The 26,506-nt window shown below is 45.7% G+C and overlaps 1 protein-coding gene across 2 annotated transcripts; it reads right to left on the bottom strand.

Moving 5' to 3' along the window:
• Window positions 1–2: 2 nt before the first annotated feature.
• Window positions 3–23,636, bottom strand: cyp26b1 (cytochrome P450, family 26, subfamily b, polypeptide 1). Of its 2 annotated transcripts, none has more exons than XM_072687694.1 (6): window positions 22,677–23,636; window positions 10,912–11,136; window positions 4,477–4,752; window positions 4,126–4,281; window positions 2,796–3,077; window positions 3–2,439 (listed from the first exon to the last, which is right to left on the bottom strand). In XM_072687694.1, exons 1-6 carry the CDS (start codon window positions 22,878–22,880, stop codon window positions 2,047–2,049), a joined length of 1,536 nt encoding a protein of 511 aa, XP_072543795.1. In that variant the 5' UTR covers window positions 22,881–23,636; the 3' UTR covers window positions 3–2,046. The 2 variants fall into 2 exon arrangements, with proteins under 2 accessions (XP_072543795.1, XP_072543796.1); XM_072687695.1 differs by lacking the exon at window positions 22,677–23,636 and adding an exon at window positions 21,951–22,007.
• Between the last annotated feature and the right edge of the window lie 2,870 nt (window positions 23,637–26,506).

Genomic DNA, 26,506 nt, shown 5'->3' with positions numbered 1-26,506 from the left:
TTTTCACATTATAGTTTATTACAGGGTTTTATAAAATTGCCAAGTACATTTAAAAATCATTGTAACAAAAAAAGGAAAAGGAGGGAAAAAACATTCATATTTTAACTAAGTGAAATGTGGATTTGTAAAAAGAAATAAAATTATGTACAGACAAACTCAACAATCAACAAAGAACAGAACATGTAGTCGCATGGCACTCAATATAAACATACCTCACAAGTGCTTCTGTGTTTATTAATATTAACTAAATGCAATGATGATAATATTGATAACAGAATAATTACAATAACATAAAACCATATTAACATTTAAACACTGTTTACAATATAACTGCCATTCATATTCTAAATATAACAATATTTACCAACAAACTTTATTTATACTAGAACTCTATTCTGAAATATAACAAAAATAGCACTTCAAATAATATTTTATTACAATAATATTAATAGTAATAATATTAGGATATTAGACAATGCAAATAGGCGTTACCCATGGCTTTCTAAAATGAGTGTATTTCCAAAGCCCTCTTCACTCCCACAATCATCATCATTTGCTTACAACTGCAAACTTCACTTGCGGACTACTGTAGCAATCTACGCTCTGTTAGAAAGCGGCACGCTGGAAGCAGCAGACTTTAATTTGACGCATCCATTTATTAATAAGAGAAAGATCAGTGGCATGTTTCATCAAAATAAAAGTCCTTCGATTGATGTGTGGTAGAAGTGATAGAGGTCCTCCATAGGGTTTCCACCAAAAGTCCAAGGGGCCCTCTTTTTAAATCCCACTGCACCTCGCTGGCATAAATAGTTCCTGTGAAGTGGCATTGAAAAGGTAAAAGATATCTGAGAGACTGACTGATGATTCCTCGCCCTTTTTTTTTCATTCGCATTATAGTGTTGCAGAGTGGAGCAGCAGGAAATAGGACAGTCATCCTCATCAGAGGGCAGATAGAGCTCTGCTCCAACAGAAGAATACAAAAGCAACTCTCAAGCAGCAAATTTAGTGACCGGCAACTTCCGCTCCGTTCTGTAGTGATGCCATCTCCCCGTCTCTGACTAAATTCAGTCTCGAGAATATACACTTTGCAGTATGAATGACTTTCTACTTCCCAGTATAGCTTGTTTCGAGAGTCTCATGCCCATTCAAACACACACACACACACATACTCAATACAACACAACCTGACACACTGACATCATTGCAACAAAAAGCACAGGTTGAGTATTTTCACTTTTTCACTCTCGCTCACACTCCCATGATAATGAATTGTCTCTTATGTGCAGATATTGATAAACATATAATTGGGTTAGTCTCAAAGGCCCTTCTATACTACATACACACCTGAGTAATCACACCCTCCTTGCGTTCTTTCTAGCTTACACTGTTTCCTACACTCCTAATAGCCTGAATGATAATCCGCCCCTTCCCTCTGAATATGTACACATACATACATACACACGCATACACCCACATGTACGCATACATAGGCATTGTAACACACATAAGCACACACACACACACACATACACATTCACACTAACCCTGAAAAATACCCCTGTACTGAATCTCATCGCAGGCCGTAAAAAGAATGACTCTTCCTGTCCTTAATCAGAATTGGCCACTTTACTGTGAACACACAATTGGGCCATACCCTGTGACGTCTACTTAGCTGGACACAAATAACACCACTATCCTTCTTTCCTTTAGAACCTCCCAGTCCTTCTACGAACATTCGGAAACAGCTTCTTTCATCTTGTGCACTCTGTCCCATAGCATCTCATAATGATGTAGCATTTACAATATAGTTGTTTTTCCTTTTTTTGTTGATGCTTTTTTTAGTTTACATTTTTACATTTTCTTAGAAAAAAGATAGACTGTACATTTTTGGCAGATGAAAGTGACATCTTGAAAATTACAAAGAAGAGAGTCTCTCTTGACTGACAGCTTGCTGCTTGAGAGGGCAAATATTTCAACAGTAACTCTCAACAGGCTCCGCCCACTTCTCTCATTAACTACTCTTTTTTTTACCCCTCAACCGACCAATCACACGGTGGCACCCAGCATCTCGTCTGACTTGGCCATGATCTGGTTCTGGTTGGAGTCCAAGCCGAAGAATTTGACACGAAGGCCGTCGGTGGGGTGGACCACAGGCACGGACACCATCCGGGGGAATGTCCGGCTGGCCAGCTCGAAACGGCTCCCCCCGGCTAGCTCCACAGCTAGCAACTTCAGAAAGAGGGTGGCCAGTTGCTTGCCCAGGCAGGAACGGACACCACCCCCGAAGGGCAGGTAGTGGAAGCGTCCTTCGCGGTCCTCGCTGCGTTCTGCACTGAAGCGGTCAGGGTCGAAGGCCTGGACGTCCTTGAAGACGGCAGAGGTGTCGTGAGTATCACGGATGCTGTACATGACACTCCAGCCCTTGGGAATCTGTACACCCTGTGTGAGGAGCGGGTGATGAGAGGGAGAAAAAGAAGAAGGTCATATACACAACCTGATGTAGTTGATAAGTCAAGACAGATGTCGGGAATTTACTTCTTGAGCTTTGTCTTCAAGCTCATGGACACTTATACCATGCAGCAGTAGTAACAGGTATCTTGAGACCTGGATTTGCTCCGCCAATAAGTGTTTTTGTTTTTTATAGATTACAGAATGGTATGTAGTGAAGTATGGGATTGCCAAATTTGATGATACTTAGTATGGTATAAACTCTTCCTGTTCTTGGAAGACCCTGAAACACTGTTCCTGGTTGACTGCTTAAACGTCTTCTACAGCACACCTTCTCTGCTACTTACATCCAACTCAAAGGTCTGCATGGCAGTGCGGTAGCCTCCAGACACAGGAGCATAGAGACGAAGGACTTCTTTGATGACGCAGTCCAAATACTTGAGGTTGTAGATGCTGTCCAGCCGCAACTCTCCCTGGCACAGGCAGCCATCGTGTAGCAGACCACAGTTGCGTAGCTCCTCACGCATCTTCTCCAGTACAGCAGGGTGCTTCAACAACTGCATTACCAAAGAGGTGCTGGCACTGGCTGTGGTGGCGAAGGCAGCGAATATCAGCTCAATTGTGGACTCCTAGAGAGGCGAGAAACAACATTGACTTAGTATACTCTCAGTATTCTTAGGAGACATGCTGAACGATTTTTAGTCATTGACGCACAACTCTCACATACACTCCCACTGAGCCTAACTGGCCCTGCTTTCAACAATCCCAGATTGTGGAAGCTTCTGAAGCCTTGATTAAATCCAGAGTCTGGAGAACTGTGGACAGCGCCAAAACCCAAGATGTGTGGCAATTATTTGGTAACAATTCTATCAACTACATGAGATATTTAACCGCAAACATATGCAAATAAAGCTAATGATAGCTAGTATATCTAGTATGCCTCACACTTACTTCGACAAGGGAGCACTCATATTAGGTATGCTTGACGCAGAGACATAGTTTAGGAGGTGAACGAGAGACAGAAATGGAATTGGGAGTGAGGCTTTGCCTACTGAGAGTTCTGGTTTTAGCTGCCTTCCATGGTTTCTGTGAAGGAGAGAAGGGGCTCTCTCTCTCTTTCTCTTTCTCTGAGGCTTGGCAGCCACTTTTTAGAGGTCAGGTTTTTGCTTTCATTTGTTTTAATGGCATGCCAGTGAGCTGGTGCCGACAGGCCTGAGGGATCCACCCGTCTGCCTCGGTCTGAACACGGGCGAGGAGTGCCTCTCCAGGAAAGAGAACCTGCTCAGCAACAATGTTAAAAACAGCATGTGTGGAGAGTGCTTGTTGGCTATCAATTGTGTCTAAACTTGTTTCCACCCTTTCCATTTGTGTAGAAATGAAGGATGGAGGAGGTCCCTTGTCATTTTGAACAACCGACCCAAAAATGGGCCAAAAAAGTCTTAATAAGGTCCAAGCAGTAGATGGCTCATCATTCTATTGATAGAGATTGGCTTAAAACCAGCTAATCTACCCATTTCTATTCCAACAGCTCAGTCTTCAGTGCCAATCCTTGTATCCTTATGCAGAGTCACACCACGCCGCCCAAGAAGAAGGTAACTAAACAATGCACTTCAAACAAGGGGCTCAGACACTGTGTGCTCCATGTTAAATAGAGGATTAATAAGAAATAGTACAAACCTTAAGCTCCTGCATACTGAGCTCGGTCCCGTTCTCCTTGGCACTCTCTAGCAGCACATCCAGAGCATCGGAGTAGTCCTTCCCCTGTGTACATAGCGGTTTCTCCCTGATGGCCTTTTCTATGGCTTTCTGAAGGGTGTCCCTTGCACGAATGCCCTATACAGACACCAATGCATGCAATATTGTTAGTCCATGAAGAGCTAAATTAAGTTTTTAGAACTTCCATATAATGTAAGGGTTCTATTCCAATAAAGGTTTGTCTAGAACTCATTTGTTCAAGCCAAGAAAAAATTAAAAACCTTTACTTTTAAGCATTTGGGTTGAATAATGCTGATGTCTGCAACCACTTACCTTCCTGTAGCCACTGAAGGGCAGGTCAATAGGCAGCGAGAACACATTATCCACAAACTCCTGGAAGGTGTGGAAAAGGAAGCGCATCTCCTCCTCGGACACTCGAAAGCCAAGGAGCACGCGGATGGCCATCTGGAAGGACAGGCGCTGGGATTCACGGTACACGTTTATGGGCTCTGGGTTGGAGCTCCACACCCTCAGCGTCTCCTGGATCACTTGCTGGATCTTTGGCAGGTAGCTCTCCAGAGCCTCATGGCTGAAGACCTTGGCAAAAATCTGTTCAGGAAGGAAATAGTGATTCAGTACCTACATCTTTCACACACAGAGTCATGCACAGTTTAATACATAGTTTCACTATCATAAGAAAACCTCCAGACGGGTCCAACAAGTCCAGACGTCTACTGATAAAATGAGCTACTTTACATTGTTTTTCATGTAGCTATTCAATATCAAGCCTTCAGACAAGGTCTCCGATTTTGGTCTAGAGTCCAGCACAGTTTAGTGATTTTTCTTGGACAGAGTCCAATTTTACTCCAGCTGCCAGGTTTAAGAGATGTGTTGGAGCAGGAAAATCAAACAGTAATGCCCCCCTCCACTTTTTTGGAGCAGAGTTGGGGATACGTGCTTTAGGATGGATGTGGATGTCTGAGACGTTTAAGGGGTGAATAACAGGGTTTTCTTTTCACAGCAGTGATATGCATACACTAAAACACAGTACAAGTACAAGATGTAAGGGTGTGTGCCTGAGTCAGCAATGCTTATGGGCATGTAGGCCTGAGTGTGAGAAACTTCGATCTGTAGGCAGAACTTGGCATCTGTAGGCATGCAGATAGTGATATGCATACACTAAAACACAGTACAAGTACAAGATGTAAGGGTGTGTGCCTGAGTCAGCAATGCTTATGGGCATGTAGGCCTGAGTGTGAGAAACTTCGATCTGTAGGCAGAACTTGGCATCTGTAGGCATGCGGTTGGTGCACCTCTCCAAATCTCAGACCTTGACTGACAGTTCTTTAAACTATAAACACACCTCCGCAAAGCAACCTAAAGCTGCCAGCATTTCAGACCTGTTCTGCTTTAAGCACCCTGCCACAAGTTTGAAATAACAAATACAGAAGTATTTTGATATATGAAGGATCCTGAAAGTACTTTGGGCATGCATTTTGACACAGGTGTTAGGCTGCATTTTTTTTACAAACCAAAAAAAAACTACACGTCCCACAATTCCACAATTCCTCAATTCCACTGACTCCTGAAACCAGGACCAAGTGTGGCTATACTAGGCTGTGCTCTGCTCAACAGAAATATCAGGAGAAATGTCATCTAAATATTTTCCTGAAGCCACAAGTCAGCAGCTATATTACAGGTTTATTTTCCTTCAAGCACGGAACATGGAACATTCTCATTAATTCACAAGTCTCCACTATTTTTGACCTTTTCGCTTTTAATCACCCCCATCCCCCACCCCACCTCCCTGTCTCTCCATTATAGTGGAGCTGGACAGAGTGAGTTTCCTTCTCCATCAGCAGAGAGAGAGTGAGCGGGGAAGGTAAGATTTTCCTGGCCACAGCAGCGCATTTCTAATGTGCCTCAGTCGCGCGGGTTTGTTTGGTGAAATAACATCCATGTTCCCCCTTAAAAACTTCGGCTCCGCTGACTAACAATAGCACTTTTTATATGCCATCTCACCCCAAATACTTTGGCTCCGCACTGCTTTTCCAGCGTTGTAAAGATGACGGGGGCGGGGGCGGTGACAAACACTCACAGGTCCTCCCTCACACTTTCTCTTGCTGTCTCTACCCATCCGCACTCTCGCTTTTTCTACTTTTACTTACTTTCTCTCTTACTCTCTCTCTCTCACACACATACTCCCTCCCTCTCTGTCTCTCTGCTGTGAATGAATGAACAATAGCCATTAGAGATCACAGCAGCAATAAAAGTAGTCCAGCATTCAATATTTTCCTGCAAGCTTTGCTATTCTCTGCCTGTTACCCCTCCCTTAAGCACACTTTCAGTTCCACACGACATTCATGACTACATAACCTGCAGATTAGTTTCATATTGCTTATAGTATAATTTACAGTCATTACTATGGAGCACTTCATGGATAATTTCTCCACGCTGTGAAGTTTACTACAGAACTGTATGGAGAAGAGCAGTAATTCAAAGCCATCGGTATCCATTCACAAACACAGTCCATTAAATGGGTTTCTTTGGAGTGATGTTGCAAAAAAGGTTCCTTAAAGAACCTTTCAGTAGATCACTGTTTGTAATGTAAAGGTTTTAGACTAATTGAAGTGTTTTTTCCCCAGAACCAAATGTCCAAACCAAGAGTCATCATAGTTTAACATGAGGTTTCCAGGACTCCAGGCTGATTCAGCACTTCTCTGGAATGCTTCAAGGCATTTACATGACTTTTACAGTGCTATTTTGCTACAGTACAATATAGTAGTTGAGAATACCCTTGACATCCTTTCTTACATTGGACACTCCAAGTCCTTCCACTTATTTTGAACAGTTATTGAATAGTAGATTCAGTTTATGAAGCTTTAAGATCAACTAGCAAATGGTAAGGAAGCCAGCAGCAAATGTCCATCACACTGTGGGACACACTATAAGCTCACGTCCATATCCATTGCTCTGCTCGTTCCAATTCACCATCTGCAGTATCTGACAGACTGTAGCCTTACTGTTCCTTTATTTCTCAAAGAACGTGCTATAAAAAGCCATGTACCATAGCCAACCCTTTCTTAAATGATGTGTGTCTATGTGCACATGTATGGTAAAAACAGTTCCAAAACTTCCATTAGCTCCTGTTTCACTATAGGCTGTACACTCAAAGAGTCCACATATGTGATTCATTGCCATACAATAGCACATTCCATGCTTATTCACGTATGGGTCAGCAGCAGTGCGCTTGAGGGTTTTTCGGTTTTCCCTTGTGAAGAGTACAGTGTCTGCTGTCTGCTGCACAGACGTCAGTCAAATACAGCTAACGCCAGGCCACATCATCCAGGGAAACTCCATATATTACTGAAGAAAATACTTAGGCTACTCCTCTGTCTTCCATATAAAAGGAGGGATTTCTTGTATTCTCCCATTCACATTAACACAGAGAGAGAGAGAGAGAGAGAGAGAGAGAGAGAGAGAGACCTTCTGAAACTCCCCTGCCTTAATAATTTCCATATGTCTTAAATTATATGAAACTGCTTGAAGCTGCTGGTTTGAGCAGAATGTAAGGGCTTCTTTCTTCTCTCTCTTTTCTCTCTCTCTCTCTCTCTCTCGCTCTCTCTCTCTCCCACTCTCACTCTCTCTCAGAACTAAAACACAATCCCTTATTCACAGGGACCGATCTGCTGGGAAGCAGGTGAGCTGTAGAATTAAAGGACTGTGCCCTCTACTGGCCACTCCAGTAACTGCAAAATCTCAAAAACATCCATCTGCTGAACCATCAAGTGTGGAACAAAAATCATATATCACTCTAAGTCTGAGGTGGCCTGGATGGACCTTCCGGTTAACTGTTGAACGACCAGTTAGAGAATGGTCTAAGCAATGTGAAAGACCTCTGTGGTATAGCTTCACGACCTTCCGAGCAGTTCACCCACAGTCACCCCCTCTCTGTCCTTTTCTCTACCTGCTTCTGTTTAGCGGAGAAGAGAACACTCTGGCACCCACGGTGGAAAAATGTGCCAAAAGAACAACGAAAACAGGTGGAGGAGCTTGAGGTCCAGACGAGCACAGCAGACAGAGAGCAACAGAGCGAGACGGACGGCGACAGTGAGACATAAACATAGGAGAGAACTGTAAAGGGTCAATTTAAAGACCATCTTTAGAACATTTCAGAGAATGAACTGTATGGAACCGAGCAGTAACTCTAGACCATCATCATCCGTTCTTAAACATGCTCTAAAAATAAAGGCATCAGGAAGGCTTCTTTGGCGTGGTGACACACATTTGGTTCCTGAAAGATCCTTTCAGTGGATGGTTCTTCAAAGAACCATTTCTGTATATGAGTAATGCAAGTGGGAAGAACCTTTCTGAGGTCCTTCCACATCATGTAAAGGTTGTATACTCATTAAAGTGCTGCTTTTCCTACAACCAAATATCCAAGATTCATCTTTATTAAACGTAGGGTTTACAGGAACTCATACTGGAGGCTGATTCAGCTATAATATTTAGACACGCTCAGCGTCCATCACATGAGGTGGCATTCAGCCTCTCCTCCATCCAGGTCACGCCTGGGGCCCACTCTCCCTGAAGGCTTATGATCACTGAAGGGATTGGGGTCTCACCCCAGCCAGTGTTTGTGTTATTGTTGTGAATGTTGTTTTAGTGTTCAGGGCCCCGAGGCGGCACATGGCCCTCCTCATGTAGCTTTAGTGACGGATTAGTCTCCGGAGTTCAAGAGCTGAGTCTTATCACCACAAAATCCCAGAACAGCCTCTGAGTGTGCAGAGGGGAAAGTTTCCATCACAGGTCAGGTCACTCAGCGGTGATAAGGCAAAGACACATACAAGGAATTTGTCCATCAGGCATTGGTTCTCAAAGGTTGTGGGTTATCCAGAATTTCCAGCATTTGATTAGCAGGGAACTTTGTAGTGAACGTGAGTCTGAGCTGAATGTCTGAAATTGTCATCAATAAGTTAGCTAGTCAGTTAGCTATTTTAGATACACCAATCAAATGGCACATTGTGGGTCTGCTTTTAGCCTATATGTCAGCTACAGTCTACCCCATCCATCAATACAAAAAGGCCACAGTAGAACCACCATTTCCCAGATATTAGTTTGGTGGTAGACTCTTCTTGCAGCAGAGACATTAACATAATAGTGGCCTATTATTGTGTGTTGGCATGGTATTAATATTTCAAACATGGTGGGGTTTGCTGGGAATGGCTGATAAACTGTGCAGCATCAGGGGCTACAGACCTGAACAGAGTGCACCTACATGGTAGTTTTATCTGATAAAGTGACCAGTGAGTAAAAGTACAAGACAGACCTAATAACTTGACAACTTAACGTAAACATATAGATAAATGATATATATCCTAACTGCGCATAGCATGACGCTGCAGGTCATCTGAAGTGGCCAGCGGAGGTCCACCCAGCCACAAGCCTGTGGGTGTATAAAGCCGTCTTTGTGCGTCTGAGGCGAGCTGACTAATTAGTGGTCATTAGTGGGGCTCGCGTGAGGCCCCGGGCCTGCAGGATTAAGCAGACTGATTACACCCCTCTGACCCCTCAATGGGACAGGTGTGTGTGGGGGGAAACCTGAGCCCCTGTGGGCCTGGATGGGACCAGACGCATAAAAAGGGCCCATTTTGGGCCTGGACAATAGTGTCAGAGCGGAGGAGAACAGATTTATAATATTTTGCTAAGTCACTGATTGGAGACTGTTATGGAGCGACTGCAAAGGCCAACTAAAGAGAGAGCTGATATCTGCTCCCGAATCAAAACGGGACAAGACAGAGAGAATGGTGTTTACCTCTCTGTCTCCATCTGACCTTCTATCTCTCTCCTGTTCTTTCATTCTCTGTGCTGGAGATCCCTTTCTGCTCTCGCGCTGCAGATAGATGGCTCTTTTTTCTCACAGCACTCTCTCTTGGTCTCTCGTTTGTAAGAAGGAGAACTGGTGCCAGAATTGACCAGCTCAATGCCAGGATGGGTGTACATACAGTATATGAGTGCATGAGGGTATGTTTGTGTAGTCAGTCGGAGTAATTCCGGAAATCCTTAGAGAAATCCATTCAATTTTGTGCAGTTATGGTTAGAGCCAATGTTGTGTTGTTGCAGCTTTTTAGACGTTCTTAACTTCTTGACCTGAATATACATTAAGGGATTGAGATTTTATGCTGTGTTTCATTTGAACTGGGATGTCGGATTGTTCGAGTTCCAAGCAGAAAATTTCAACTGGAACGCCCCCAAAAGTCGGATTTCCTACTCGGAAAGTCGGGAGAGCCTCACCAACCCCAAGTTCATAATCCAAAATGGCCACACTGTACATCAATAGTAATAAAATCAGTACAATTATACCATTTATTAGTCTATTTGTACTTTCCAATTTTCAGTCCAAAGTTTCCATGGTGCTTGGATGCTCAAAATACTGTATAACATATTATTCTCAACTGCTAATGGCTAAATCACTAACAATGCTAACCGAAAACATAAAAAGATACTTTTATTTTTTTATATACTTTTACTTTTACTTTTAGTCTTTAGCTAACTGTTTTTTTATATATTTTAAAATAGTGTACAATTATCAGAATGTTTAACTGGAACATCCAACTTACGAGGTAACCGGAACGCAGTGTTATTCCAATTCATTTAACATATAAAGACGATACAATGATTCTAACTGACTTAAAAGATTCAGCATGTGGCCTGTGCATATTTACATGTGTATCTGGGTGGCTATGTGAGTGCTCAGAACGCTCGTACCTTCCTCCTCTTGCGATGGATGTCTCCAATGGAGTTGGCGAGGCTGTTGGGCCCCAACAGAGTGCTGGTGCTCTGGGGCCAGTCCACGCTCACTAGAGTATGTTCGCCCATCAGGACCTTCCGCACATTCTCAGCTCCGGTCACCCTGATCAGAGGGCGTCCCAGCAGATGTGTTTTAAAAACATTGCCATACTTCTGTCTCCGAGAGGCGTGGAACCCTGCGCCCTTCATGAAGGAGAAAGGTAGGGACAGAGGAAAAGGCAAGAGAGAGAGAGAAAGAACAACTGATCAGACTTAGCGATGATTTCATCCTTTTTAGCAGTGCATCACTATATATCAGTTTCATTTGCTTGATCCTGATAGTTTGCTGTGGTTGTGTGCTACATTTTGAATTTTGTAGCTTTCAAGTATCCCTACATAGCAGCCAGACTGTATGAAGTAATATCTCCATTCCCTATCCTTTGAACAGTTTAGAATTTTTAATTAACCACATTTTGAGTATGCACTTAATATAATCCTTAGTCTTAAGGCTCAGTAAAGTAGCTTAATGCAGTGGATGAACGCTGACCCCATAGACCCCAGTCTGCTTCTCCAGAAGTGTGCTGCAGGGCTTTTGGTGTAGTCTCTACGATATTACAGCAGGTATCAGCATTAATGGCCATTTATAGGAAATGGTGTTATGGGATAATCCCAATCATTTGTTTTTGTTTTGCAAGGGTGCAAAGGTTGAGTTTGCAGCTGATTTTCTGTAAGTGGTTTAGTTTAGCAGTTAGCTTAGCCTAGCTGCTAGGATTAAAGGGGTGAAGTGATCTAATTTGTGTTTTTGTGTAGAATCTCAAATTCCGTCTGTGGTTATGCTTACATTTGTATGAATGATATGCCTGTGTGCAAGTCCCTGACATATCTCAACTAGCTTTACTGTCCAAAAAGCCAAACTCTCAACTTTTAGACATTTTATTCAATAGCAATAGTAGCAGGGTTTCCGTTTAACATGCAATACCATTATGCAAATCCTGAAGGCTACATTACGTGTTTGTGCTATGCAGCATCCTGTGTGGATGTGGAGCTGACAGTTCAGAGACACCTAACTGTTCAGAAATGCCAGGGAAAGCTGGCAAGGGAGGATTTAATTAGGGCTGAAGTTTTAGAGTGACTTAGTAAACCTAATGCTCTCAAATTTCTGGCTTTTTCATCCAGGTGCATTTTAAAAATAAAAGAGGTGAATGGAAAGCACTATTACACAACTAACATTAAAAATGCATCCTTTTAAAATGGGATTTTCCATAATTGCAATACATGCTTCCTCTTGTGAGACAATAAAGAAAGAAATAAAGGAATATTGGCTAAATGAATGTCTAGAGGTATCATAAGTACACAGATTAAGCTATGGAGCTCATTGAGGACGTAACACAGAAGAGAGCCTCATGGCTCTGGACCAACCAGGCTAGAATAGTGATACCTATCCAGAGTATAATGGCTAATGATTAGTATGGGATATGCCCGGAAGCAAATAATCGCAGGACAATTAAGGCTTTCTCGGTCAACTATCATGACGTAAAGCAGATCAGAGTCCCGCACGTAGTCTAGCTCAAGCAACTAAGATTGCAGATTGGACAGAGAAAAACAAGACATGTAATGAATTTTACAGTTAAACATGTACTAAAATGTTACACACACACACACACAATCCAAACAAAATGCAGCAGAAAATACAGCACCCATGATATACACGCTAGACAAGATCTTTCAATACCCATGAAAACACTTACAAGCTCTCAGGAGCCATTCTGAACTTTATCTAACGGTCCTATGAAGTACGGGTCTATGGAGGGGCTCTAAGTAGTTGAGTGTGTTGCTCTATGTAATACACAGTAATTGACTGCAGCCCTTGGGACCTCTGCAATGCACATAAAGACCCACTGTAACCTCACAGCTTTGCATACCCACACACACACACATACTGATCCCACAGCAGGGAGCTTAGTTGGAGCTGTTTGCTCCCTGTGCCCCCTCCTCCCTCCCCAGGCCAAGATTTGTGACCTGTTTCTCATAGAATGCTACACGAGCTCAGGCACACAGACGCTTCTTTTGGGGGGATAATTTTAGCTGCACTTTTTCCTGTTTGTTTGGCTGTTTGAGAGGGCAGGCCTGAATACACTCCACATCGGCACACTGGTGCCGTATGTGTATGCGTGTGTGTGTATGGTTCTTAGGGCTTGATTATACTAAAGAGATGTGACAAGTCAATCTGTCATCAGCCCACTAATGATATGTTCAAAAGTATGTGGGATGCATGATGAGTTTGACACATGTATCAACATAAGGTAGAGGCCTGCATGTTTCCAGTTAAAATGTTCAGTCTGTTTCCAAATTTTACAAAATTCCAGTCTCAAATTCTAGGCCTCATTTTTCCAGTCTGAATTTGGCCTGATTTCCATCCAAATTGTCAGTCTTCATACACTGAGTCTAAATTTTGAATGTTTTGCATGTTTCAAGACTTCTTCGAGACTTCAGTCTTGTTGTTTCCAGTCAGAATTGCATGCTTCCTATCTGAATGACCAGTCTTCATGTTTCCACTCTGAAATGTGTGTTTCCAGCATTGATCTGCTGAAATTACATTTAGGCTTGGTGGTCTATCTCCCGTCGGCATGTATGCTGTACGCTTTTCCATTTTAACCAGCAAGCCGATCTTAAAGCTAGTGTTAGCCACACCTTCACCCAACTTTTGAACTTGCCTTCTTGCCTGTATCTGCTGTACCTGCTCTTTTTCTCGCTAATGTAATCGAGTGCCCTGGCTCGTAGTTGGAAGAACTCCGGAGACAATACTGTACTCTCCAGTGACCAGCTGCTGCAGGGTGCCCCCCCCCACCCCTTTATGAGGAGAAAGAATGGTCATCTCAATTATAAAAAGTGTTATATGATCACACTAACAGGATTAGAGAACGTGCGTATGAGCCTGAGTTACACTAAATTGGACTGACTGTCACTTTTCCAACTTCTCTGGATTCAGTATTGGCTGACCTTTGAATGAGAGTGAACCTTGTGGTGAGTTCTGCTGAGGTGAGCTTCTTGCAAATGTGCGTTTTGGGTTTGTTATGCACTGACTTGTATTGTTCATGGGAAAAGATGGTTTGTCAATAAACAAAGGAACTTGCAAGTCTTCCCCTGGCAGGAATGGCCTCAGGAATTTCCAACAACACAGGACAAACCCAACTACGGCTGACCACTGGCAAAGCAGCAGAGATGATAAGGGGGTTCAAAAGAACACAAAGGACTCAAAAGAGGAAATGTAGGAGGAACCGATCCTTCCTTAACCCTTCAAGGTTGCAGCTGCAATCATCCGAAAAAACAAACGCTTGATGTAATTGGATATTATTAAATAATAAATCATAAAAAAGAAAAATGAATAATAACTCGTAACCTCTAAGGGTTAAACCACCTGGCTGATATTTCACCCTTGTGGAACTCTGGCTGGGAGCCATACAAACACGGCAGAATGAGAGTGGGGGGCGGGGGTGTACAGGGGTGCTCATGTGTGTTTTTATGTGTGTGTCTGTGTGTGTGTGTGAGAGAGAGAGAGAGAGAGAGAGAGAGAGAGAGTGTATACAGTAGGGGTTAGATGGTCAACAGCCAGCTTGGTGTACAGTTAATGTGAGGAGTTAACATATCGAGTGAGTGTGAGGGCAAGGGCTAACACTAACTCACTTACTCACATTTAACACACACAAACGCACACACACCACACACACACATTCCTCCAAACCCACCCAAAAGTATTATGGGGAGAAATAAATGTAGCATCTTTCACCACATTGTGAGAGTTGTGTTTGCATGTACATTTTTTTTTCTTCTGGAATGCAGTTTTGCTCTGCGCTAACACCTAAATCCCACCATCACACCCACCCCCCAAGTAAGTGTGTGTTTGTGTGTGTGTGTGTGTGTGTGTGTGTGTGTGTGTGTGTGTCTGTGTGTGTCTGTGCCCCTTCCTGCTCTCCTCTCAGCAGTTGGGCTGTGTGCTGTGCGAGCAAGGAGCCGTTTTCGGAGGAGCACGACAGGCAAGGGACAAGGGCGTCTTTCACACACACGCAGCATGGGATCTCTCCCACACACCTACAAATACACACACACACACACAGAAAACTCAGAAGGTGTGTTGCCCTGCCACTTCCATATGTAAGCTATCCTATAGTAAAACACATGGAGAAAGAAATGCACACTGACAAGCTCAAACGTGCATGCGTGTTTGCACAGAGCAAGAGTGTATGATGCCCACAGTGCACTCGTTCCATCAGTGGGGTTGGTTAGAGCCTTATAGCGAATAAAAACAGAGCATGGCCCACCTTTGTGGTCTTAGAATCCAGTGAGTGAGGCATGCATATGCTATTCAAATCGGACCTCTGTTTGATTACAGTCATTATATAACATAATGAGTTTCTGTTACACTACTGGACAGGACTATGCTAGAGAAAATACCCTGGGTGTGGTCCAGCTGACTAAGGCGCTGCCACTATGACCCAAGGATCACTGGCTCAAATGCCAAATGTCAAACTGCCTACCGTCAGTAGCCGGAGCCTAAGAGAGCACAATTGACCTTGTTCTCTCTAGGTGGGTAGATGGCTCTCTCTGTCACCTATCACCACATCATTTCAGTGTGATGCTGGCCGGCACTGGCATCTGCTAGCCGATGCATTAGAGCTGCGTATCCAGCATTTGGTGCACATCTGTGTCACATCTGATGAAAAAGATCGTGTATGGGCCATTTTTACCTGCTGTGTTGAAGTGTTCTTATCCACTACTCAAGTATTAATTAGTGATGCAGACTTGCTAGTCTGAGTTACATAAAGAATTATAAGCGCATGTTCAGCAATGAAGTTATTTGGCTTTCTCTTGTTTATTGGTTCTGTATTTCACACAAGTACCTATTGTTTTACCTAAGTGCAGTTTCTCTCTACTTGTTCCACCCCAGTGCTGTCACTGTTTTGTGATTCCCTGAGTGTAGTGCTTAAAGCAGCATTATGTGAGAACCAGCATTTCCTGCTCCCGGGCTCCCCCTACACTCAGAAAGTGTAATTCGGGGGATCCACAACTGTCACTGCAAGCTGTTCTCGCAAGCGTTGTTCCGCCCACTTTGCCAAAGTAGCCAAAGCAGTTAGAAGCCCGGAGTCACAGGTCAGTGAAGCATCAATATGGTTTTGAAGCTGTTATTTGAAGGGACAAATGTTACATAATGCTGCTTTAATTTAGCTAGTCAAATGAAGTGAGTCAGTGTGAGGCCTTAGAAAGTCCTGAGTCAAGTGCAATGAGGACAGAGGTGAAAAGTGGCAATCAGAAAGAGAGAGAGAGAAAGAGAGAGAGAGAGAGAGAGAAAGAGAGAGAGAATGATGGAGAGGGACAAAGCAACATTGGCTGCAGAACGGCTGCAGTCTAATTCATAGGTGGCTGAGTCGCTGGGCTGGAAATAGCCAGGCAGGCCGGGAGTGGACGAAACGCAGAGGGAAGCAGGACAGGGTGTGGCAGAGCAGATGACATTTGGCCAGAAGGTGAGAAATGTCCGCCCCCTGCTCTTCTCACGGGGCCACTGAGGCACAGACATGCAGAGAAAGAGGGAGAAAAAAAAGGAAAGGAAAACCCCAAAAGGGCGACTGACGCACGAAAGCGCCACACACCCTGGAAAAGCAATGAGGTAATAATCTGCAGCTTACTCTTACTCTCTTTCTCTCACTCTCTTTCTCAAATACACTAGCACATGCACTCTCACTCGTCCGTCCACCCGTCCGCTCGGCTGTGCACGCACGCACAGCGTCGTACGTGCAGTTTAAGCTGTCCTTTGCACGGCTGTCGTAGGAATCCGAAGAGAAGGTGTTTTACTCACATCACACACACACACACACACACACACACACACACACACTGTCCCAGCAGCTGTCACTCACTCGCAGCCAAAAACGTGCACATTTCTCCTGAGTGCTGCGTCAGCACTGGTGCTTGTTCTTCAGTACCACAGAGAGAAGAACGGCTACCACAAGAGAGCCCACTTTGGTCAGGGAAACACATAAAGGATGGGGATGCTGCAGGAATGCTCCGGGGGGAAAAAGAGAGAATGAAAGAAAGAAGGAATCTCATGGCTTAAGTTTAGATTCTGTTCTTTTGTTTCCTGCTTTTCACCCACATGTATTTAGTCTGTCAAGCTTATTTATGTGGAAAGCCAAAAACCCTGGAATGACGGTACAGTGGTAGTGGTGGTGATGGTGGGAAGGAGGAGGAATGAGGAAACCAGCAGACTGATAAACGGATGGGGAACGTGTTTGGAATGAGGAAAAGCGTGTATAAGACGGTAGGAGGACAAATGGACAGATGAACTCTGCATATTGAATCCCAAATAGAAGCAGGGCCAGAAGGGCCAGATGTGTAAGAATATGTGTATGTGTGTGTTTTGGCTTAAAACACAAAACTCGCCTGTACTCCACTGGGGCATCTGGTTTGGTCTGGTCTGGCCTGGCTTAGCTTGGTGGTGAAGAGGTTAACCCGCCACACTCAAACGTTTATTTTACGTTCGCAAAGAAATTTCTCAGATATTTTACAAGGGGCGCAATAAAGGGCAGTGCTTTTTTCCACTGGCCCCCTTTCACACACACACACATGCATATACTCACACACCATGCAGCCTCAAATACAAACTAAAAATACAAATTTCTGTGTAAACTGGACACCGGTCGAGCCTCCCCGCTCCATAAATGTAGCCTTTGTGTGGCAGTGGAAATGTTATACAAATGACCCCTTTATAATGACCACAAAAACCCTTTTTAATTATATTTATTCAGATCTGCAAGAGGGTGACCCAAACACTGGGGGCGCTTAGCGAACAGGCCAGGGGGGGTGGAGGTGTGGGGCAGAAAGAAGTGGGGGCGGGGGGTGGTGTTTGGTTTTGTATGCTATTTGAAGCACCTTGGATGTGTTTCTTTAGTAGCAGTCGGCCAGAAACAGAAAGACAGACAGCAAGGGTCACACAGGAAAAGAGGAATGACAGACAAAGCAGAAGGATTTGAAAAACGTAATCCCTGTTTAGGTTGGCGTTCACGTCGGCCCCATCTATCTCCACCTCCCCGGCTTTCCCTTCATTTTTTTGGCCTACTCTCTCTGCCTCGCTCTCGCTGTCTCGCTCTTTTGCTCCCTCTTTTGCTCATCTGACCCTCCCCGTCCCCACTGGCGTGTACGCGAGTGTTTGGACGGCTCCGTATCTGCTTGGCTGTGCCATTTATTGATTTAGCGCTGCAGGTAACAACAGCGTGAGGGGATCTCTCCACGCTAACCTGCACCTTCAGTCTAAACACAGCTAATGTGTCCCTTTACTGCAATGGGCAGCTGGAATCTCTCAGGATGTGTATGTTGGACTCTTTCCATTGGGCTATAGGAGAAGGCGTGAAAGACAGGCAGAGAGAAAGAGAGATTAGAGGACAGGGATAAAGGAGAGAAGAAGTGAAGGTCCCATTATTCTACCATCCATCACCCCCCCACACACCCCACCCCTCTAAAAAAGAGCCACTGTACCCGGCTGCCAAAGCGGGTGCTAGGGCGGGGTGAAGGGCAAAAGGACTGCATGGGGTCTTAAAGCCTTTAAACGCAGAACGTGACATGAATGAATTACATCTCGTAACGAAACTATGCATGCTGGATTTCTGGGGGAAATTTACACCCCCGGAAAAAAAAAAAAAAGTCGGTAACAGCTTTGCCCTCCAAGCAAAGAATTCAGTCCCCCGCCTGGGGAAGCAGACCATGCTTTGCTAATAAGAGTCCTTGGGCAAGACTCCTAATACTGCATTTACATATCCCGCAACACTCGGGATAAGAACGATTTTGAACCTGTTTACACCTGGTCGCTTTATGTGTCTAGTGATTGACTAGATTTTAACCACATGCATTTATACTCTGTAGTCAAATGTGTCACTGGTTAGTCAGACTGAAATCCTATTGCTGTTCTGTTTTAAATATGTCTTGGGTGCATTTGCACATAATTTAAGATGAATGAATTCAGATAACTGGAGTTTTACCAGGTCTGCAAAGGCAAAGGCCTTTCCTGCAGTGGAGTGAGCGATAATGGGACGATACATCGACCCAGCACGCAGAGCTGAAGGCAGGGACGAAGCGTAACAGATAGGCATCCCCACAGAAAGGGGCGCTTCACTCAGAGCTGATCGGGCGCCAGAACCCACGAGTCATCTGAAAAGAGAGTAAAGCTGGCTGAACAAGTCCGGCCCAGGAGAATGGGCTCCCCTTTGACCTGGAAACAGTATGTGGAGAGAGATTAGGGTTGTTCAGTGCGGTGTGAGCGCTCACCCCGGGACCCTCTTTTATTCTCACTCTCTCGCCCCCCCACACAACTAAACCAGCCCACCCCACCACCACCCTCAACACGTCCCCACCTCCAGCTCATGCTGCCAAGCCTCCTTGCCACCAGCTTCTTTCTCTCCACCCCCCCGTAAAAACACAAGAGGCTGTTTGAGGGGTTGGTGGTGCGTTCCAGGGGTGAAAGAGGGGCCATGCTGCGGTGCTGCCATTCACTCCTGCTTCATGCCCACTAATCCCGGATGGGCTGAGAGGGAGGGTGAAAATGAGGGAGCAAGCAAGGGAGAAAATGAATGGCTGACTGAGTGAGTGAGAACAAGTGAGAGTGGGTACCAGTGAGGGAACAAGTGAATGAGTGAGTGTGAGCGGGTACCCTCCTAAAGGGTGTTGCTGTCATAGAAGGTTTGGTTGATTGATGCCATAGATTAACCTCTTATTTCAAGCAATGCTTCTGAAAAAGTTGTGAAAGATATGAACTTTAAGAATTAGCTTTGACGTGAAAAGAAACTCCACATAATGGAAAGTTTCTATACCTATCTCAAAGACCAGAACCCTTCATAAACCTTCATTTTTTAGATTGCAAATGAGAGTTATCGTGCAAGCAAGAGAGAGAGAGACAGAGATTGTGTGTGTGAGCATGTGCAAGTCCTAAGAATGCTGATCAGGCCCCAGGCCTTGTGGCCTTTATCGCAGCAGGGGGGGTGAGAGCAGTATGACCCCACTAGAGGAGGGCTTTGTGGCCCCCCAGACAGAAGCGATCTGGGTCAGGGTGCAGGTGGGGGGAACTCGGAACTGGAAGAGCAAGATACAGGGATAGAGGGCTCCTCGCCGGTGCCCGCTGGGTGACCTGTGCCCTGGAGAGAGCGTGGCAGCAGGCCTCTCACACGTAGCGCAACGGATTGTGCTCAGCACCATTCACTCTGTGATACAATTAAGCTCATTGGCTAAAGACTGCCATTCACTCAGTAATGAGCACTAAAAGCTCTTCCATTCTCCACGATTTTCACCATGACATTGATGTGCCCTCCGAGTTCTAAGGATGTTTCAGGGCTCCAGGGAGCAACGTTTGGACAACACCAAAGTGTTTAACTACGTGAATGTCATTCTAGAACACTGAAATGGAAATCACTGACTGTGAGAGGGGTCGAAGAAGAAGACCCGCATCAGGCCCACTGAACCGGACTTTGCCACTGGTCTGCATCTAGGCTAAAAATTCATAGAAAGAGAGTAACTGAGATCTGGAGAAAGAGATGCTATAAAGAGACAGTGAGAGCAAGCAGATAGAAAGAGAGATGGGGGGCGTGAAAAAGAGAGGGAGAAATAAATTGCAAGAGGAATAGTATAAGAGAGAGAAGGTGAGGTGGCCAGTTAACACATACAGAGATTGTGTGTGTGTGTGTGTGTGTGTGTGTGTGTGTGTACGTGTACATGCATCCCTATAACCCTTCCTATTAGCTTTTTCACCAGTGCACGTTCAGCGCACTGTAGTGGTGAAGCCTAAGACCTAAAAAAAAGCTGCGTCCCCCTGCTGGAGCGCAGAACTAGTGGCCTTCCACATCTGTGCGCTCCGCTCGCTCACTAATGGAGGGAATCCATAGAACAAGATCCATCCCAACACATCTGGAACAACTTTGCACGAGGAGAGTCGTGAAATGACAGGAGGGACAGAATTAAAACAGGAGCGTGCACGTGCACGCGGACAGGAGACTAAGGAGGCGCGCGCGAGAGAGGAACAATGACGTAGATATGAAAAATTAGACCGATTAGATGAGATGTTTTACAGTATACAGTATGATTGATATATGTACATTAAGTTATGACAGTAAAGATATGTGACATTACGTTATTTTACAGTAAGAACCAGAAGCCACAGCTTTCACCGTGTCAAACACTCAGTCAGGGGATCCCCGCATGCGATCAGCGGACAGGACATGAACTTGTCCCACACTGGGATCGCGTTCGCGAGACGCGTTCGGGAGGAGCTGACCCTAACTGAACACCACGTCTACTGTTCCTGGCACCATTCACACACACTCCGCACTTTCTCAGAATCCCACCAGAAACGTGTGTCCAGTCTAAGCAGCAGCTCTGTGCGGAATAGCGCGCTCTCTCCCCTCGCGCTCGCGCTGCTGGCACAAACTGCACCCTTCCGAAAAGAACAACAGCAAAAATAATAATGCAGAACGACACAGTTCCAAGCCCCTATCGATTTCAAGACACATCAGCGCGAGCCTGACGCAGGGCTGTTTGCTTTTGCGCGCGCGCTGCCAAATGCACGGCAAGTCGCTCTTGGATTTGGGTCAAGTTTGGAGAATCTATTACGGGAGCAGAGTGATGCGCGCGCTCTGCGGTGCCGGGGCAGGTTTGGAGCTACACACACACACATACACACACACCTCAATTCTAACAGAGAGAATTATCTCACAGTTGGAATCGTTCCAATTAAGAAAATTGATTATACTGAAGTGCATGATCATGGCAATCATTTGATTACAGTAAAATTCAGTAAATTACGTTTCCTGACAGAATAACGGAGCTCCTACTCATCTTCCTGCGTAAAAGCTGACAAACCCAAGCCCTATTCTACGTTTCAGTGGCTAAACAGTAACTCTGTAGCCGCTCGCGCTCGCGCGCACGCATTTTCCAGCAGTCTGGGCCAAGTAGCCATTAGCGCAGAAGACCCAGGTGGAACTCACCAGACGTGGCAGGCGCCCCAGCACTCCTCACCCCACACACACCTCCTCTGGGCTCGCGCATGCTTTTCCACTACGGCTCACACCTGACGGCGCGGGGGAACTGAGTTTTTTAGAGCGCGCGCCACGGAGAGAACAGTAGCACTGGTGGGTGGTGCGCGCCAGAAGCCGGTAGAAGTGCCTGCCGCGCTGCTGGAACACAACTCACTGCACGTGGAGCGCGAGCGCTTTCCCTCAAACTATAGCAGCGTCTGCAAAGGGAACCCCCTGTAACGCAGCTGGGAGTCGAGCGCGCACCTTCGCGCACTGATCGCGTGCGCGAGTTCATCACATTATGTTAACCCTTAATGGTTTTTAACCATTTATACCAAAACGTGTGAGGGAGCTAAAATTAATCATCATCATCATCATCATCATCATCATCACCATCATCATCCTCTTCATAACACGCTTTTGTGTGGAATCCCCCAAAAAACATGACGCCACAACAATCAGCTACGTTTTCTGTGCGTCCTCGCGGTTCAAACACTAATTGTGTCGTCATAAAGTCTGTGCGTCATTAGAAAACATATTTAAGACGTGAGCACGTGGCCGCTGGCTGCGTTAAAGGTAAGTAAGACATGAGTACGTGTGACACGTGTAAAATTAAACACATGTGCTTTGAGGAAGCCTGTGAGTGTACCCCTGCGTGCATGTGTGTGTGTGTGTGCACGTGCGAGCGCCGCTTACCTGCAGGATCCAGTGGCACGTCTCTCCGATGATGGGGAAGCCCATGGAGCCTTTGGGCATGGGCAGCTTGCAGCTACGGTCGCGCGTGGCCGTCCAGCGCAGCTGCCACAGCTGCTGAGAGACGGCGAGCAGCAGCGCCACGGACAGCAGGCACGCGGCCAGAGTGGCCAGAGCCGAGAGCACGTCGAAGCCTTGGAAGAGCATCGCGTAAAGAGAGCGAGAGAGAGAGAGAAAGAGAAAGAGAGAGAGAAACAACGGCCAGCCCAAGGGGCCCAGCAGTGGGTAGCTGGCTGAGGGGCTTCTGCTGGACAGGTAGTGTACTGTTACAGAGGAGTGCTAATTGCTCCTCAAACTGATGGAACGAGAAGACAAGACGAAGAAGGAGACAAAGGTAGCTGGAAAGACGCCCAAAACGCCTCTTACTTTTTGAAAGAGAGCAGCCCTGAAGGTCTGAATGAAAGCAGTTTGGGTCAGACTTCAGTTTGACTGGGTTAAGTTGAGGTCAGACAGTGCAGCATCATTTTTCAGAAGCAAGAATTACAAAAATTATGAAGAAGCTGAATTTTGTGGAAAGATGACCAATTGCGCGTGAGCTTGTCAGGCCACAGTGCAAACACGTGGCTGCTCAGGCTGTTAGAAGTGCTGCTCAAAGTTCTAAATAAGAAGAATAAGAAGTCCTGCAAAAAGTCCCAGAAATGACCCTCCTCCGACCTGTAGTGTGTTTAAGCGCAGTAAAAAGAAAAGAAGAGGGAGGAAGGAAGGGTAGAAGAAGGGTAGAAGAAGGGTAGAAGAAGGGTAAAAGCAGGTACTGGATGGTGGAGGAGTAATCCTGTGCGGTCTGCGCGCGGATGATGCTGATGGCTGGAGCGCTAAACGAGCTCTAAGTGACTCCGCTCAGACTCCCTCTCTCTTACTCTGTCTGTGTGTGCGCCTCGCCTCTGATGCGCTCTGTCTTTAACTCTCTCACTCTCTCTCTCACTCACTCACTCACTCACCCTCTCTCTCTCTTTTCACATACACTTTCTCAGTTTCTCAACGTGAGTTGGAGTCGCTAGTCGAGCTCTAAATGTGTGTTTATATAGCGGAGGCAGCGAGGCGGCGGTGCGCCAGTGCGCGCGCGGCTCCCCCCCCCCCCCCACCTCCCCACCCCCCTTCTCTCTCTCCCTCACACACAGTCTCTCTCTCTCTCACACACACACACACACACACACCCCACCCCAGCGTGACGGGACGGGACGGGACGGGGGGAGGAAGGAGAGAGAGAGAGAGAGAAAGGGAGCGAGAAAGAAAGAGAGAGAGAGAGAGAGAGAGAGAGAGAGAGAGAGAGAGAGAGAGAGAGGAGCGTGCTGGACCTGGACCCATGCCCGAGAGAGAGAGAGAGAGAGAGAGAGAGAGAGAGAGAGAGAGAGAGAGAGAGAGGAAAACGAGGTTAAAAGTTTGTGTTTCATTCTGAGTCCCCCTCTACCGTTAGCTTCAGCACCTGCGCTTCTCTCGCGCGCTCCTGCTTTACTCTATCCGGCCTTTGGCACCAGCAGACTGAGATAAAGGGAGAAAAGCAGCAAGCGCTGCTGTCACACACTCCATACAGATCGCTGCGTGTGTATGTGTGCGTGCGTAAACGCGCGCTAAACTGTGCGCAATGACTGAGCCATTAGAGTCGGTAGTGCGTCATGGGCACAGATGGGTCGTTGAAAATGCACAGCGTTGGTTATAAGGATCCAGGGGTCAACTGAAGTGAAAACACTACGTAAAAGCACGTCAACCATCTACTCGAACTGCTATTATAGGATTATTTGACGCAACAAAGACCAATGACCGTTCTCTTTTTAATTACCAATAGAATAAAAACTGAACGCAGTTAAACCAGTTCATTAAATCACGTCCGATTGATGCGCGTGTAAACGGTGGATTCAGTGGGATAGGAATCAGTTCAGTTCATGTGTGTTTGTTTGTTTATAGTGCGTCTCTGGAAGGCACTTCTTGGTGACCGTGCGTCAGAGCGCTTAGAGAACCCTGGGCTAAGAGAAGCGCTGTGTGTGTAAGTGTGTTGGAGTGGACAGATACTGCTCATTCATTTCCAGTGTGAGTGCTTTAAGTCAAACGGAGCAGACGCTGCGCGCAGGACTGAGTGCTGTCGCTGAGCGCAGCAGGAGCAGAGCGCAGAGCGCTCATCCTCACGCTCCTGTAAACTTTCCCTCACCTTCTGCGCTGCGTTAGCAGCAGATGCAGTCCAGCGCAGAGGCAGACTGGTGCCAGTGCCTTGTGTTTCAGCAGAGATCATGGCTCTGTGCAGTTGTGCGCTCGGTTTATGGACATCATTACGCGGTCGGTTATGTAATGACTCTCAGCGCAAGAGTAGGCTTGTGCTGACCCCGGATGAGGAGAGAGAGGGCGAGAGAGAGAGAGAAAGAGAGAAGACGAGCATACCATTAATTGGCATGAATTAGTCCATCATTTACAGTTTTTCTTACTGTAGAGACAACCCAAGCTTCACCTCCTGTTCTTCATGACATACATGTCCATATCGCACACCGTGGGTCATGTCAGAATGAATACGTTTAATCTCCAGCGTATTGGTCACTTGGTCATCTTAGCTGCGCACATTTGGTGTTCACAAGTCCACAAGTGTCCAGTGTTCCACTATACCGTGTTGTGGTCCTTAAGTTTGTCCATGGAGCAGGTTCTGCATTGGTAAAGGGGGGGTTATGTTGGGGGTTATGGCGCGAGGACCATTCTGAGTCCCCCTCTACCCTTAGAGTCAGCACCTGCGTTCCTCTCGCGCGGTTCTGCTTCACTTTATTCCCCTGTCAAAATGAGCAAGATGAGACAGAAAGAGAGAGACAGATAGACAGACAGGGAGAGAGAGAGAGAGAGAGAGAGAGAGAGAGAGGTTGTAGCTGATACCCTTTAATACACGTTCGTTCTACCCGGTGAAGATGATCATAAGAGAGTTAAGAACTGACTGATGTTCTGGTGGATTCTCAAATCTCTCTTCATAAAACCTCCTTCACGCGCCCACCAGCACTGCCCCTGATATCACACGTCTTCTGTTTTTTTACCAAACCATAGTAAAAGCATAGTTTGTACTGTGCTCAAACTTTTGAGTTACTTTTTACGTTTATTTTTCTCTCCACAAATCACACTTTCACTCAGCCAGAGCGCGTCTCGCAACGCTCCAGCGCCGCCTAGTGGCCGCGGACCCGGAGTGAATCTCACAGCAGTCCCAGCCAGGCCAAGCAGGGCAGTGCAGAAGTGTACACCGCACACCAGTCACTTTAACCGCGGTAATGTTGCGTTAAACTGCGGTAATGTGGAGCCTTGAGAGTTACAACCGAGAGCCACGAGGGATTCAAAGCAAAGCTCACACAGATCACAATTAGATCTGCATTAAAATAGTTTCTCACATCAGGAGGTTCAGCCCAGCACTATTTGATTTGCCTACATGATAAAAGAGCAATACTCTCTAGTCTGAGCTGGTTCCTCTCTTTTCCCAGACAACAAATGTGAGCTAAATTAGGTCTAGGGAAAAGTAACGTGTGAAAGAAAGCGACAAAGTGTGAAGAACCTGTAAGGAAGACAATGTAAAGATTATTTACCAATTTAAAGGTTCCTCACACTCACATCTCACTTCTTATGAGTGTAGAAATGGTCCTTTATGGAACCAAAAGTGATTCTTCTTTGGCATGGCACATTTGTTTTTAAGAGTGTAGTAGGATTATGGACACTGGTTTCCAAAGTAACGGACTGTGACCTTTTTATATTAAAAACATCTAAGAGTAAAGCTAGTTTAACCATTTGGGCTCCTTTAAGACTTTACTACCTCTCTGGGA

The sequence above is a fragment of the Salminus brasiliensis genome, chromosome 9 (genome assembly GCF_030463535.1).
Source record: "Salminus brasiliensis chromosome 9, fSalBra1.hap2, whole genome shotgun sequence".
Lineage (NCBI taxonomy): Eukaryota > Metazoa > Chordata > Actinopteri > Characiformes > Bryconidae > Salminus > Salminus brasiliensis.
This window is presented reverse-complemented; position numbering and strand designations above follow the sequence as displayed.

Bases quoted from the DNA above. Each gene is read 5' to 3' on its own strand.
- cyp26b1 (XM_072687694.1), bottom strand. From the start codon at position 22,880: ATGCTCTTCCAAGGCTTCGACGTGCTCTCGGCTCTGGCCACTCTGGCC. The intron at 4,282-4,476 runs GTAAGTGGTTGC...GTGTCTGTATAG, and splicing joins CCTTCAGTGGCTACAGGAAG to GGCATTCGTGCAAGGGACAC. The intron at 2,440-2,795 runs GTAAGTAGCAGA...CTCCTCACACAG, and splicing joins TGCAGACCTTTGAGTTGGAT to GGTGTACAGATTCCCAAGGG.